Genomic DNA, 15,116 nt, shown 5'->3' with positions numbered 1-15,116 from the left:
AATACTTAATGAACTACCCTAAGGTACAAAACAATACTAATCCTTACTTACAAGACTTTTTGCATGGTCCATGCAGCTTTAGGCCTAGTCAGCATTATACCATGTGTGTAGCCATCATGATCACATTAAGGGCCGTTTACATGGATGTCATTTTGTGACAAAAGAGCCGGAAAACTTAAAGTTATTTGAAGTTTTTAACCAGTTTATGAAGTTAGAGCTTAAAATGGTAAAATGCACAAGTGCCATGTTAAAGTGGAAAGCTTGACAGGTGTAGCAACAGTTACTAACGCGTGTTGGGGGTTGGGGGGGATACTTAGCAAACGTCAGTTGGATTTAATGATAAAAGGATGGTAGATTTCACCTGAAGTCCACGATTTCCTCTTGGGCCAATGGTACCTTCAGGACCCTGGAAAAGAGTAGGAGTGTCTTAAAATTCATCGTCCATAATGATCACAAACAATACTTTCATCTTAAAGTGGTTCTGTTAGGTTTAGTGACAGTGTGGTAAATAAAAATATGGATTGAAAGAATATGGACAATTAACTTTAGTCAGTGATAGTGACCAATATATCACTTTATAAGTGTTATTTTACTCAGATAAAACGTGAGTTCTGGCAGATTTCCTTGACTGCATCACTGAAACAATGACAACAAATTGCAACAGGAAATTATAACATTAAAGGGCAACATACTCTGTCTCCCTTAATCCCAGGTGTGCCACACTCCCCTCTCTCGCCCTGTAGGAGAACAAACAACAGTTAAGCGAGGTCCTTTAATGAGGCATACTGTCATTTTGCACAATTTCATCAAATTCCACAGCTTTTCAATAACAAGTTTTCAAGTAACAATTTCCAACCAGTAATCTAGGAGTAATAGTTTTAAATATCCTATCCAGTGGCTGTTTAGCCAAGACTAATGACATGGGATTGATGTAATTAAGAACTTTGGGATTACATTTCTTCAAAAGAAAAATAACTAGAAATACTTGACATGAGCTTTACATTAAACACAGATGAACAAAGGAGAACAAACTTCTGTGATATTTCTTTTAGATCTTTTTTGTGTATGCTTCCTTTCATCATCATACGTCTGGAAAACATTACTCTCCAGTTTCTCTCACTGTTGCAGGTTTTCCACAAGCGTGGGAACCCCATAGATGTGACAAACCATATGGGAAAATTGAGACTCAACAGTAGAATCCATACAATACCTTCTCTCCTTTGTATCCTGGTTTCCCCTGTGTGTACAAAACAGCCTTGTTAAGTCAGGAGGAGACAAGCAACAACCACAAGACTGCCACACAGACCACAGAACAACAGCACTGACTCGAGTGGAAGACGAAACAAATTGGACAAGTTTTTATTCTGTTGTATCTTGACAAGTTATAAAACTTAAATCTTGAAACTAGATTTAGGACCCTCATCTCACCTCTCCTCCTTCTCGACCTGGAAGTCCACTGAGCCCACTTTCACCCTACGGAAAAGAAGGGTTCTACTTTAATCAGGAAAGGTAACCCACCTTGTTAGCTCACATCAGCAATACCTTAAACTAGCAGTTGACTTGAACCATGTAGTTTGATTTAAAAAGCAACTGGTGGTGAATGAGTGAGCATCACCTTCTGCCCTTTTGAACCAGGGCTTCCATCCTCTCCAGGACGGCCCTTCTTGCCCTATAGAGAAAATTTGCATGAAACATTAGGCAGAAAAAAAAAAAAAGAAAACATGAGCTCTTCAGAGTGATATAAACATAAATGTAAATACATAAATATAAAATATAAATTCATAAACTGGATGTATGAAATCATCACTAAGTCATACTCTGAAATCATTCACTTGTGAAACAGAACAACAAAATTTTCCCTCTCGACTAAAAGTTGGCCATATGGAAGGCATACCATGAGACACATTCAAATTCAACAAAAAGACCTACACATTAACAGAATATAACTAAGCAAATATATATATATAAGTAGATATATTTTCTCTCAATATATAATTAGACAATAGGAAAAGTTACTTAATTATATCATAGAAAAATACAGTAACATCATAAGATAAGCCCTTCCTAACCCTAATAATATCCAGGTCAGAAAAACAAATAAAGGGTCAATAAAGCAGCAAAGTAGTTTGATTATTAAATTACATCACCCCAGCTAGTCTACGTAGATAAGCCACACATCTTATTTGAAACTGGTGACAAGAAATTACAAGAAACTACAATGATACCATATATTAAGGGAATAGCTTGACATTTACTCGCTGTCTTGCTGAGAGATTAGTCATATATCTTTATGTTATGGCAACCACTTTTAATTATTTCAGGGCAGACGGCTGAATACAACAACACTCATAAGCCACAGCTGCTGTCGCCGTGGAGACGAAGCTAGTCAAAGGTGCAAATGAATGAATTTGTGAACAGGTATTTGGAAAAATAATGATAAATGAACCGGAAACAGAATCGTAGTCTCAGTGATTGGATGGCTCTTACTGAAATGCAGTTGTAGTTGTATTTAATCCAAACATTGGGATGTACACTAACTTTTATTCTAACACAACTGTTAATCTTTGGTACTGATGGTTCAAACACAAGAGTTTTCTGCCACTCCATACTGTAGAAGTGCTCCAGATGTGAGTCATATAACATTATCTATGGTAAAAATGAATGTAACTTTTACCTCAGGAACAGGGGGTGCCTGAAATAGTTCCTCCCACCTTGCAACCCTATTAGCACGTTATACCACAACTTGTTATTCTAACACTTTGGTCTTTATCTGGATTTAACAAGCAAACTGTGATATGACGCATTAAAAGGTGAATTTGGTTCACAGAAAAGAAAGGGAATAGTTTCCAAAATGTTGAACTATTCCTCCGAGTTGGTCTACTTCTCTCGGAGATACTCAGCTGCCTTATGCTCAGCAATGTAAGAGGAAGCATGGAAGCAAGATGTTTGAAGTCCATGATGGACAAAGGCCACTGAGTCTGGGAGCAGATGAGCAAGAGGGGACTTCCACTTGTCAGCATGTGTGTGAGAGGACTTACCCGAACAACTGTCCGGCTGTTCTCTGTTTTCATGCATGTGTGTTTTTATCTTTGGAGTGTGTCCCTCTCTGTATGTCTGTGTCTGCACACACTGCTTCCGTCAGTGTGCATCTGCTGCCCCTGATGTTAAACAGCTTTTGTTCGGTTATGTTTAAGGGGTAATTACTCTGTTCTCATCCTGTGAAAATACATCAAAGCAAAACCACTACGTAATTGTGGCTGACCTTCTCTGCGTATTAAAAGGATATCACGACATGACTTTGGCAGGTGAAGAAAGTCATACATGTAACATCTTATCCAGCATGTGTCCTCAGACAATCCCATGTGGCTGGCTTCTTTCAGACATGATTCTACTGATTTTCCATGTAAATATCTGTTTAGGCCTGTTTTCAATAAACTGTAGGAAGAATGTAAAGCATTCGCTTTACTTTCACTGCTGCAGGGAAACAGAGCTCCTCAAAACAGCATAATTTACTAAACCTCCTCAAAACCCTGCAATTATGTAGCCTGTCAGCATCAAGGGGGTCTTTGTCAGCTGTGGTGTCCTATGCTTCAAAAAGAGCAAATTTGGGAGTAACTGTCATTTGTATTTTCAAAGAGATTTGATCTTATTTTATATGGTGCAGAGGGTCCAATATGGAAATCCAAAGAGTTTCCTATTAAATAACTTAAAAATACATTATGACATAAATAATCATAGTAGTAAACAGTGCAATGTACATCAAACAACCAACATTTTGTGAACAATTTAAGAAATAATTAAAATTGATTCAATGCTTAGTAACATGAAATAAAGATATTGCTGAGAAAAAATAGCATCAGTAAAAATGATGAAATACCATTTTATAATAATGAGATAAATTTTGTTAACACATTATTTTTACAAATTATTGTTTTATTTTCTACACTTTTACACTTTTGGGGCCCCACAGACCAATGCTGGGTGGGAGAAATACTTACAGCAGGGCCGCTGGGTCCCCTCTCACCCTTTTCGCATGCACACTTGCTCTGGGCCAGGGGACACTTCAAACACAAGTAAGGAAGAGTCAGACAGGCCATACAGGGACACAAATCAAGACATGTGCGGAAAGACTGCAGTCTCGAGACTCACCCCTTCATCCGCCAGCGCCGTCTGTGGAGCAAGAAACACAAGAATGTCAAGATGTTGTTAGATTTACTCCATATGGTTGTTGTTAATTTATACCCCACCAGCAGACAAAGACATCTAAGGAAACAGTCTTTCGGTGAATGTGAACTAACCTTGTATTCGGGTGTCTAACTTACACTGCAGGATTCAACGGTAACTGCAGACACCTGCTACTCAAACACCCAATTAAACTCTATCACTGCTGTGTTCAGTTTGTCAAATGGCTTTCCACCTCCTTCACCCGATTCTGCGAGCAGACTCGCAACCTGCACTTCGTCTTGTAACAGGCAGATCTGACCAGAGCCCCGGTTTTCACCCCACCGGAATCTTTTCCCTTCAAAGCTGACCACATTCTCTACACATGGGGGAATGGTCCAAAATCCACCAAAACTAAATACAAACCACATGAACTGATCAGTAAAATAGCCTCGATGAGTATCCAGGGGATATTTCCGCAGTGGGGAGGGGTGTCTGAAGACAACACAGACAGTCCATTTTTAGAGGATGGAGTGATGCAGTTGAACTGAAGATAAAAGACAGTTTCTTAGCTAGGACAGAGGGTCATGCTTATGACATACAGATGCTGCCTTTGCAGGGCAATAAGATGAAAGTCTATAGCTGCTGGGCTCTTGCATGCCAGCAGAATGCAGACTGTCAGGTTCAATGCTCTATGAGGCTCAGTGCAAGTTTTCTATAGAGTTTCCCCTGATCATCTTTGGATATGTACCACCTGTGTCAACAGTATGCCTGATTCTGAAGTGGTGTTTGAGGAGCTGGTTGAATGAGTTGCGTGTATGCATGTTCTTGCTGGGTTCCTGCACTTACTGCACCCAATTCTCCCATAAGGAGTTTTTAATGCGGAGCATATGCTGCAACCAACAGTCTGGTTGTGTCTGCAGGATGTCGCTGTGCAGCACATGGCCTATTATCTCAGTGGAAGCGTGCTGCTGGTTTATATAAACCAATCATTCAAGTCAAGATAAACAATTCTCCCAACACATGTAGGGCTCAAGAAACTTTACATTTTGTGTGTAAAGTGAATTTAATGTTATTGTGATGACTTGGCTGATGACAGCAGACCTGTTACTATGGCAACAGGAAGCAGGTGTACATCAGGGAAGCAATAATGCAAGAAATCAAAGCAGTGGGTAGTGTCAAAGCACAGTGGAAATGATTATTGGGTTGTATGGAGAGGTCAAGGACGATACTATATTCACTTGGCAAAAGTCTTTTCTGCATAATGGGTTTTTGAAGCTTCTACCTGTCAGAAATGTCTGCCCTCTGGTAAAAAGCAGTTCTCAAATATACATGCAATTTCATGAAGTGTAAGTGCCAAAGAAATGTAGAAGCATTAGAGCTAGCAAAATGATTATGCAAGCCTGAGCATGTTACGTACACCAAAAACATATTCATTCCTTTCAAATCTCTGTATCGCACTTTAATGAAGACGTACTTAGAAAGCTGACTTAAAGGGATTTACACTATGTTGCAAGTAATCTGTGTAATTGATTGAGAATCTCTGTTACAATGCCGTTCTGAACGGAGCTCATTTGTCATTTAAATAAAATGTCCATGTATAAACGAGGACTCTTGTCAGACTTAAAGCAAGTTTTTTGTGAAAAGAATATGGGCATAGAAATAAATGCTGAAATAAAGCATGGTGGCAGTAGCAGAGTGGAGAAGAGTCGTCAGCTAAGCAAACTGACTCGATAATATCCATATTTACATGCAATCTGAAACAAATGTAAGTAGGTTTATTTTCACTCACAATCTCCTTAATGACTTTTTCGACAATGCCTCTGTCTTGCAGGTTGTGAAGGTAGCGAGAGGCTGGGGAGCTAGCGATTAGCCGCAGCTGGGCTATGTTGGTTGGCTCATTGGCTTCGGGTGTGATGCCTATGGTGAAGAAACGGACGCCCTGGTTCTTGGCGTCAGCCACGGCTGAAAATATGTCTGGGTTCCTGGGATGCGAGATGCCATCGAAGAGCAGAACGGCCACCTTGATGCTGCTGGTGCTCGACTCTTCCAAGTAGATGCGGGTGAGGTTGGTGATGGCGTAGGTGGTGTAGGTGCCATGACCAATGTACACGATTGGAGCAATTCGTGCCTTGAAGTCATCGGTGCCTCGCCACTGTTTAAAGGTCTGCTCTATGATGACATGGCTGCTGTACTGGAGGAGGGCAGCACGGGAGCTGAGGCTCCGGCCGGTCTGCAGCCGGAGGCCCTGCAGCCGGTCCATCACGTCTGAGGCGAATCGCTTCTCCTGGGCATGGTTGTCCTTGGCGCTCTCTGAGCTATCGATCAGAAAGGCTATCTCCAAACCGCAGTCCTCATCAATGAGCGCTGGAGAAGAAAGGAGTCAGCCATTAATTAACTGTGCGATAGAAAGAAATTGAGGAATAGTTTGACATTATAGGAAATACAATTAATTTATCCTTATCCTTAGATCAGAAGATTGATCCCACTCTCATGTCTGCTTATCATTCATATTCTTGTCAAGAGTTAAATGTGAAGATTGGATCTAGATATAACATCTCAATTAGTCAACTTAAGACTTATATTTCTTGGCAGGTTTTGTTACTTTACCCAGCTATTTCCTCCTGTTTCCAGTCTTTATGCTAAGCTAAGCTAACTGACTGCTGGCTCTAGCCTTGTATTTAGCCTATGTATTTATCCTCATCATTTATTCTCATCCAACTCTCAGCCAGAAAACTGAACAAACACATTTCCTATTTTCCAAAATGCAGAATAGTTAGAAGACCAAGCAACTTTTTAATAAAATAGCCTTCTATGAAACTAATACAGCTGTTTTGCCCTTGTGACTACCTGGCACATCAAACTACTTAGATAGTTGCACATAATGTATGTTTCCTGTATTTTCTGTTGCTAATGTGATATGAAGACACATATCATTTATTACTTTCATATCCAAATATAAAGACCCAACTGATCCTAGCCAAATGGATTTCATAAGTCAGAGAGAACTTTTTATCTGTGGAGCCTTCAGAACGGGTAAAGGTGATTTATTGACCGTTTAGGCTCTATAGGCTGATGCCTTTTTTTTAGAAAAGTGTGATAAGTTCATGAATGTGACATATAATTTTAACGCGGAAATAAAAGTAACTCAACTTGCTGTACTAACCTTCAGCTGTGGAAGGAGGTCACAGATCTAATATAGGCTGAGGATAAATCACATTAATCTTCCCAGAAATATGTCACAGAGAGAATGTGCCTGGGGAAACAGGATTCTGAGCGAATAAAACATTTGGGTAACAGAGCACTGAATAGTCACACAGGAGATGGATGGCTCTGAGAAGCCTGAGAGATACGATCAGTCCAAGTGGATTACATCCCCCAGCATGTCCTTGTTGAGTATCATGTTCTATTTCTTCACCCGTGGCAGCAGCTTTTTTTTTTTTTTTTTTTTTTTCAGTGATGATGAAATGGAACATGTGCCACCTGCACACATTCCACAACACATTTTCCATCTGTGGAAAAGAAACTGACTTTCTGGTCCCCCCCCCAAAAAAAATGCATAAAAATAAAGATACTACTTTAGACTTACATTTGCCATTTTGCGGAATGGAATTGGATGAATATGATTTGTTCCTCTTCCTGGTGGTCACCACTTCTTCTTCATAGTCTTCGTCATAGTCCTGCGCCCAAAGACCCTGAAGTCCCCACAGCAGCAGGAGCCAGTGCAGAGAGGGGACCATTACTCCCTTAAGAGATAAAGACAAAGATTAAAAAAAAAAAAAAAAGGCTCAGACATGCTCTCACATTTTAAATTCTGCACACGCTCAGAGAACAAGCTTTAACAAGCGTGCATGTTTGAGGCTCAGGCATCAGGCATGCATAACTCACAATGTTGCTGACTTAGGTCTCCAATGTGATCAGCCCTGTGTGGCTCTCCTGGCTCTTAAGAAATTCAGACAGAAAGTGCAAATAGGAAAGAGAGACTCTTCATTCAGTTAGTTACTTAATTTGGTTCCATGTCCTGTGCATCAAATCATGTGTCCTGTCCCAGTGGTTTGATCTTAGTTGAGAGGCTGTTGGTCGAGTAGATAGGCTACCATGTAGTGGCAGCAGCAGCAAAGGTTTGGACTGTATCCTGTCTCTCAACAGACTCGAATTGGAGCCATTCTAAGCTCGCAGTAAACGAAAGATAGGCCGGCCCTTTTTTTAAGCTCACTCCCATTTTGGGGAGAGTGTGGGAGAAATCTCTTGACATGACAGAGCCTTCACCCTACCTCCTGCTTTTTTTTTTCTTTTTTTAATAGTGTCATTTTTTCTTTGTAAGGCATGTTGTTTAAAACAGGAAAAGCAAGGGCAGCCCAAAGAAAAACTGGCAATATTTATTTTTCACTAAGACATTTGGTGGAGATCAAAGCAGGTTGAGAACACCAGGGTAATAGCTTTGGTAATATATCTGGAGAGGTTTATATTGCCATGAAGAAGACATTTTTCACATTGTCATTTTTGGGCTGATACTTATTCACGAAATATGACTGTGTTACTTTTGAAAAAAGAAATAACAAAATTGTCCTCTAACAAAAACTTGTTCGCAAACTTAAGAACGATATCGTTGTGTGTGTGCCATCATCTTGCAACCGTGGCTTGGGGCCACAGTGGCAGGGTTTCTACAGCCCTGGCTGCGAAACTTCCTTCTGGCTCACACTCTTTCAGGTAAACCACTGAGGGTGAATTCTCGTTTTACTTGCAATGGCTAATCTTTTGCCACTTGGGGGCAGCAGTAATAAGCCGTGAACACAACACTGACATAGCTCATATAGTGAACTTCTTAACAAACAGTATTGCCTATTTACACATCAAGCACGAACATTACCTAACATTGGCTCTGCACCATACCTCCTAAGGTTATTTATCTTCATACATCATGCAGATTTAAACATCAATTACTTATATACAAAAAAAAAACATATTCTGTTAGTTGCTAACTTTGTCTGTGTGCTGTTTGGTGCTGGGCAGGGAGAATACAGTGGTGCTTTTTTTTTTTTTTTTGCTGAAAAGAAATACAGTTGTGGGCTACGAAACCAAAACAGTAAGCTAAAAAAAAAAAAAGCCATAAAGCGTCATCAAGCCAAGGGGAACTGCAGAGTTGGGTGATAATTCTCTGCAGATGCATCACCACAAGACAAACTGCTCACATTATGCTTAATCATTTAATCTATTGTTGCTATACAAATAGCTATTATAGCTGCTTTAAAGTACATATTATGTATTTTTTGCCCCCCGGAGGTATTGCCCTCAGATTAACCCAGAGAGCTGGAAAATTTGGATAGGAGATTCATACCTTAAGGCAACACACCTTGCAAGAGCAGCATACCGTGATTCACCTGTGAAAACAACCAGGGCAGTCATTTGTTATTCTTTCTCTTAGTGTGATTTACTGTAAACACACATTTCAAGAAGCCAGGGAGAAGGAAATTAGTAATAAAGGGTAGTCCTGGTGTAGCATTTAAAGCTAAATTCATTTTTCATTCAATTCTGACAGAAAAGGAGTTTGTCTTTTTCTTTATAGTCAGATTTCACATTGATGAATAGAATATAGCATTTATCCATTCAAGCAGCTCTGGGGCCCAGTATGTGTTTCTTTTATTTCTTTTTATTTATTCACATTCTGCTCAGTGACACAAGAAGGACTCTCTCTTCTGGCGAAGGCTTCTTCAAAGCCGGATGCGAAAGGCTATAACAATGCACTTCCTCAGGATCAGTCCAGTTTTTTATTGAAACCTGGTGCGTGTCCCTTTCAGCCCCACAGAAAAGTCTCATAACTCCTTAATCTTATTATAATCCCTATAGTCCTGGATCAGAGGGGTGTGAGTGTCTGCAACCATAAAAACTGGAGCTGGGATCACCTAACTCCACGACAGGGGTGACGGTGTGTGTTTTTATTTCCTACTGTATTACTGAAAGCAAGGAAAGGTGAGCTGCCACTCAAGAATGCTCCCCCTGAATGATGGACCTCCTTAGAGCTGGTTCAGCTCCCTTTCCCTCATGAGGTGTGCTGATCAAGCAAAGCGAGGACATATTTATTTTAACATTAGGTCTGTTTGGAACTAGTTTGCAGTGAGAAATAGGAAAATAAAATGTCACTAAAGATATTTCACATGACCAAATGAAACTTGTGTGGCACAGACACCTGTTTTGTTACATAACTCACAAAATAGGGCAAGGCTAGGACACAGCATTGCGCTGAATATCAATATGATATCACTTATACAAATGGAAAACCACAGAATTTCCAGACACGGTCAAAGAAAGACATTTTAGCAGTCTGAAAACCTAAATAAGGGAACTGCAAATCCACATTCCTCTCATGACAATTTCTTTCTCTTAAAAAAAAAGCCTCTGGTTCTCGCTCTTCTGGTTTATTTCACAGCAGGAATTCTGAAATAATGAGCCCGCATTGTCAGCGTACTGCATTTAAAGTGTACATTAACTTTGCTGAAAGGTTTTTCTAAAAACACTCCCTGCAGTGTCTCGAAACTACCCAGCAATTAGGTGGCATTTATTCAACAAGCCTGTGGGAATAAATGAATGAAGATGGTCCTGACTAAAAGAGCACAGTGATGTTCTGAGCACATGCAGACACCATCAATAAAGAGCATCAATAAAGAGCAGGGCATGGCATTTTTTTATTTAATACCTCACATTTTAATTTTAATAAGGAAATATCTCCCTATAAAAGGTGTGTGGCATAAGGAGAGGAGGGAAAACAAGACAGGAGCGACTCTCTCTTTTATGATGCTGCGGAAACCCCCCCCCCAAGGTATCTCTCCTGTGACATTTGGCTTAACAACTGTTTTTACAAGATAATGCATGTTCTTTAGACATATAGTTACAGCGCTATGGAGAACACGATCTAAAGGGGAGCTGACAGCTACACCACAGAGCGGGGTAAAACTGAAAACAATCCTTATTGTGTAAGCATCACGGAGCACCAGAGGAGCTGCGTTACTGTTGACTGCACCGGAAATATTCAGATAGAGTTGCATAAGTTGTCAGTCACACATAAAGTGTTTTGTTTGTTATACTGCATGTACTTTTTTTGTACTTTAGTTTTGCAGATGTTACTGGATACATTTTAATTTTGCCCTGATGATTTCGCCAGAAGAAAAGTTAAGGGAAGCTGGTTTGCTGTCAGTGACAAAGCCAACATGCAGGTCTTTGGATGTGTCCAAAATCATCACCTATTTTCTCTTACCTTTTACCTATTACCGTCTATTACTGCAGAACATAGTGCCCTCAACAATTCACACATTGTTCATGGCATGTACACTTCCGTCTGCTAACAATCCCACAATGCAAGTGTCTGTATTTGTAGAAATGACCACTTCTGCGACTATTCACTAGTGTCCAAAATCTCAATTAACTGCTCATTATGGATTGTTGGTTATATAGTGAGCAGCAAATGAGTGGACAGGGGTGGGGATTTTAGACACAGCCCTCATCTTAGCATATTAGCATACCAACATTTGCTAGTTTGCTTGCACTGCACATAAAGCACACTTGAGGTTGATGGGAATGAGATTAGTTTTGCAGGTATTTGGTTGAAACTAAACTACTGGACAAATGCAAATTATGCCATTATGTTAATGTTATAACGCTTTAACAATTCATCTTGAAGGGAACATGCTTTGCTCTAAAATTTGATGCAAATCAATCCAATAAATGACTTTTTGCAAAAGAGAAACAGAGACGTCCGCTACACCAAAACCCCAAGAATCCAGAGATATTGGTTATAGGTACTTGCAACAATGAAATGTAATTGCATGGTTTTCTCCATGCCATGAAATAATTGTTGAGATATTTCAGTCTGCACCAAAGTGCCATGCAGCTATCAGGTCTAAAAAGACCAGGGGGGAAAAAAGCATCTGTAAACATGACTTAAACTATGTAGCACTGTAAACTACTGATTCAATCTACGGCTGTGAGCACATTCTCATCACCTATGAAGTCTTTGATCAAAAATCTTGAAGGAGGACTTTGTAATACCTGACACAGACATTACAAAGATGATGCATTTATTGTGGAATATTGCAAGGATTTGAAAAAAAAAAAAAGTTACTGTTGTGGGTTCAAATATGTTCAATACTCCATAATGTGGGTCAAAACTCAAACTTTTCTAATGACAGATAGCTGTTTAAAATGGTAACCTCAGTGGCCTCTACTGCACAGGATCATTTGAAGGAACATGTCGAATCTTGTATCACTTGGCTTCTCACACTGTTGTGGACTCATTCCGCTTAATCGCTACAGTAACGGCAATCCAACACATGGAAACTTTTTGGGAAACATATGATCTCAACATTACATCAGTTTTTACAAGAAACTTTAAAATAGATTTTTGTCATTAAGTGACATTCGGAGTGCCGACTCCTGCGTATGCACTACATATACCTGTAATAATCCACCAACACAAACCACAGTAGCCTAGCAACACAAAGTAATCTCAGCCATCACTCATCAGACTTCACTTTAGGGCATGCACAGGATGCTTAATTCAAGTATGCGCTATGTTTTCACAGACAAATACAGACTAGCAGAGACGAATGTACGCCTGCAGAGAGTCAGATAGTCATCTGCAGGTGGGAGCGTTTTCAAGCGTTGTTCAATCAGTCGCAGTAATATCGAAAACAGTATAAGTGCAAATATAAATACATTCAAATGAAATCTGAAGGAAAACCTCGACAGTGTGATATGATACAAACAGTGGACTCGATGAACTCGTTTTGACTGCACATGCTTTTGACCTGTATAGTGCATACCTCTGCTCTGTGTGGAGTAGATCTTGCAGTAGCTAGCACAGAATATCATAATCCTAATTTAACATATGTATTGTAATAAGGGATGACCACAACCTTTGACATTTAAAAAGTGGATTAGTGAACAGACACGCTAATTCTCACACTGCAATGTAATTTTACTGCTGACACAGTGGGTGGAAACATGAAAAGTTAATATGGGGATTTGGGAGACCATTGTCCTGAATATATTGTGCTAATAAAAGAATATGTCTTATGCTCCGCACAAAAGTATCTTTACATTGTTTAATAAACTGACGTTCAGCTTAAAGGACTAAAGCCTTGACTGTGTTGAAATGTAATACAATAGACTGTTCTACCAGAGAGGTTTGTCTGTTCAAGCTTGATGTAAAAAAAAAAAAAAAAAAAAAAAAGCTTACATCAATTTATGCTTTAACAAAGGTTTTGAAAAATGGATGACTTAAGCCTTTCAAAAAGAAAAAGCACTACATGTCACACACACCTGCACAAAACTGCCTGCTACACACACTGTCTCTTTTAGTACAGCAGCACCCTCTACTGTAAATATGGTGGACTCACTTCTCCAGATTATGAGGCGTCCCAACTCCATACTTCATACTCACATTACCATTTCCTTTGTGCACTGCATTTTGGGAGTGAACAAAGGAAAGTTTGTTTTGACTAATCTTTATTTTGTCACTTTTTAGTATGAACACAGCACATATTTAAAACTTTTTTATTATACTTTGTATTGAGAATTACTGGATAGTTGTGTCTCTTCAGGGCCCTTTCACATCCGGACACATCATGCTTTTCATACATGTGCCACCTGTAACAAGAGGTCACAAACTCTGAAAGGTCACTGAAGGGTCACAAGCCCAAAAGGTTAGAAACCCTGTTCTGGAAAATCCTGTATTACCATTTTATCCTATTTTTAGTCTGAATGATTAGACATCTACATCTAACACATTAGCTCCCCACATACATCACAGATGATGTACAGTAAATCCATACTTTACAGCTTTCAAGTGCAAAGTTCTGTTAACCTACAAGTCCTTAAGCATTGTTCTATATAGGTCTGAACAATTAATCAAAATATTATTGAAATTGCAAGATTAGCAAGTGCAAAATCTGATATGCAGGAGCGGCAATTTGTTTTGATTAAGGTAAAATGTATCACAACACCCCGGCCCACAAATCATATTCTCCAGATGTAAGGGAACATGCGTGTTTGGTACAAAAGCCAACAAAGATCACATCATCATCACTTTTATATGTTTCATTGTAAGTAAAATGCAAAAATGACTATTCTGACAAAAACTGCAAATTGCAATTGCATTATCTGACAAAATAATTGCAATTTTTTATTTATTTTTTGATCCCCGCATATTGTTCAGTCCTAGTTCTGTTCCTGTTTTTGTTGGTTTCCTTTTGGCACATAGATATGTAATAGCTTAATTTGCATATAAGCATTTGACACAAAAAATATATGATCACCTTGCAAACTGTAATCCCATCTCAAGATGGTCTATAGTTTTAAAATCAAACCACCCAGTGGTTTACAGAGTACGCAAAATCGGCTCAACATTAAAAATCAAAAACATTAAATTGCTGCTCACACATTATTGCATTGCTAACAATAATAAAAATAATAGAATAATGTCATAATGTAACAATAATGTAACATTCAGAAAGGGGGCTTTCTATATAATGAATACTTTTATTTTTCATACTCCAGGTATAGTTTGCTGGTAATACTTCTGTATTTCTTATGTAAAATTGATTTGAAGGCAGGAGATTTACTTATAATGGAATATTTTTATTGCGTAATATTACTACTTTGATTTAAGTTAACAATCTGAATACTTTCAGAGCTATAAAACATGTTTTATGTTAAGCAGCCAGTGGTGGAAGAAGTAGCTAGGTCCAAAACTTGAGTAAAAGTGGTAACACCACGATGCAAAAATACTCCTTAGTCTTGTATTCAAATTTTACTAAAGCATAGATGTAGATTATCAGTCAAGTATTCTTCTTGAAGCATCAAAAGTAATTGCTCTTACAGAATGCTATGTCATTTCATATATTATTAGTATTGTTGAATTTGTATTACTGGTGCATTAAAATATAGGCACTATTTGAGCT

General features: G+C 39.0%; 1 protein-coding gene across 1 annotated transcript in view; it reads right to left on the bottom strand.

Moving 5' to 3' along the window:
* LOC139609502 (collagen alpha-1(XXVIII) chain-like) overlaps window positions 1-8,294 on the bottom strand; it is a 34,309-nt gene extending 26,015 nt beyond the window's left edge. Inside the window, exons 1-10 of the mRNA XM_071464196.1 lie at window positions 8,050-8,294; window positions 7,751-7,907; window positions 5,954-6,528; window positions 4,150-4,170; window positions 3,999-4,061; window positions 1,616-1,669; window positions 1,429-1,473; window positions 1,211-1,237; window positions 693-737; window positions 362-406 (exon numbers count right to left, since the gene is read on the bottom strand). Coding sequence (XP_071320297.1) covers window positions 362-406; window positions 693-737; window positions 1,211-1,237; window positions 1,429-1,473; window positions 1,616-1,669; window positions 3,999-4,061; window positions 4,150-4,170; window positions 5,954-6,528; window positions 7,751-7,901 — 1,026 coding nt within the window. The 5' untranslated portion in view covers window positions 7,902-7,907; window positions 8,050-8,294. The remainder of the gene's footprint in view (window positions 1-361; window positions 407-692; window positions 738-1,210; window positions 1,238-1,428; window positions 1,474-1,615; window positions 1,670-3,998; window positions 4,062-4,149; window positions 4,171-5,953; window positions 6,529-7,750; window positions 7,908-8,049) is intronic.
* Window positions 8,295-15,116: the final 6,822 nt, after the last annotated feature.

This window comes from Trachinotus anak, unplaced genomic scaffold (genome assembly GCF_046630095.1).
Source record: "Trachinotus anak isolate AG129_WGS33_773 ecotype Australia unplaced genomic scaffold, CSIRO_AGI_Tana_v1 ptg000026l, whole genome shotgun sequence".
In the NCBI taxonomy this organism is placed as follows: Eukaryota; Metazoa; Chordata; class Actinopteri; order Carangiformes; family Carangidae; genus Trachinotus; species Trachinotus anak.
The sequence above is the reverse complement of the archived record's forward strand: the minus strand, read 5'-3'. Positions and strand labels throughout refer to the sequence as shown.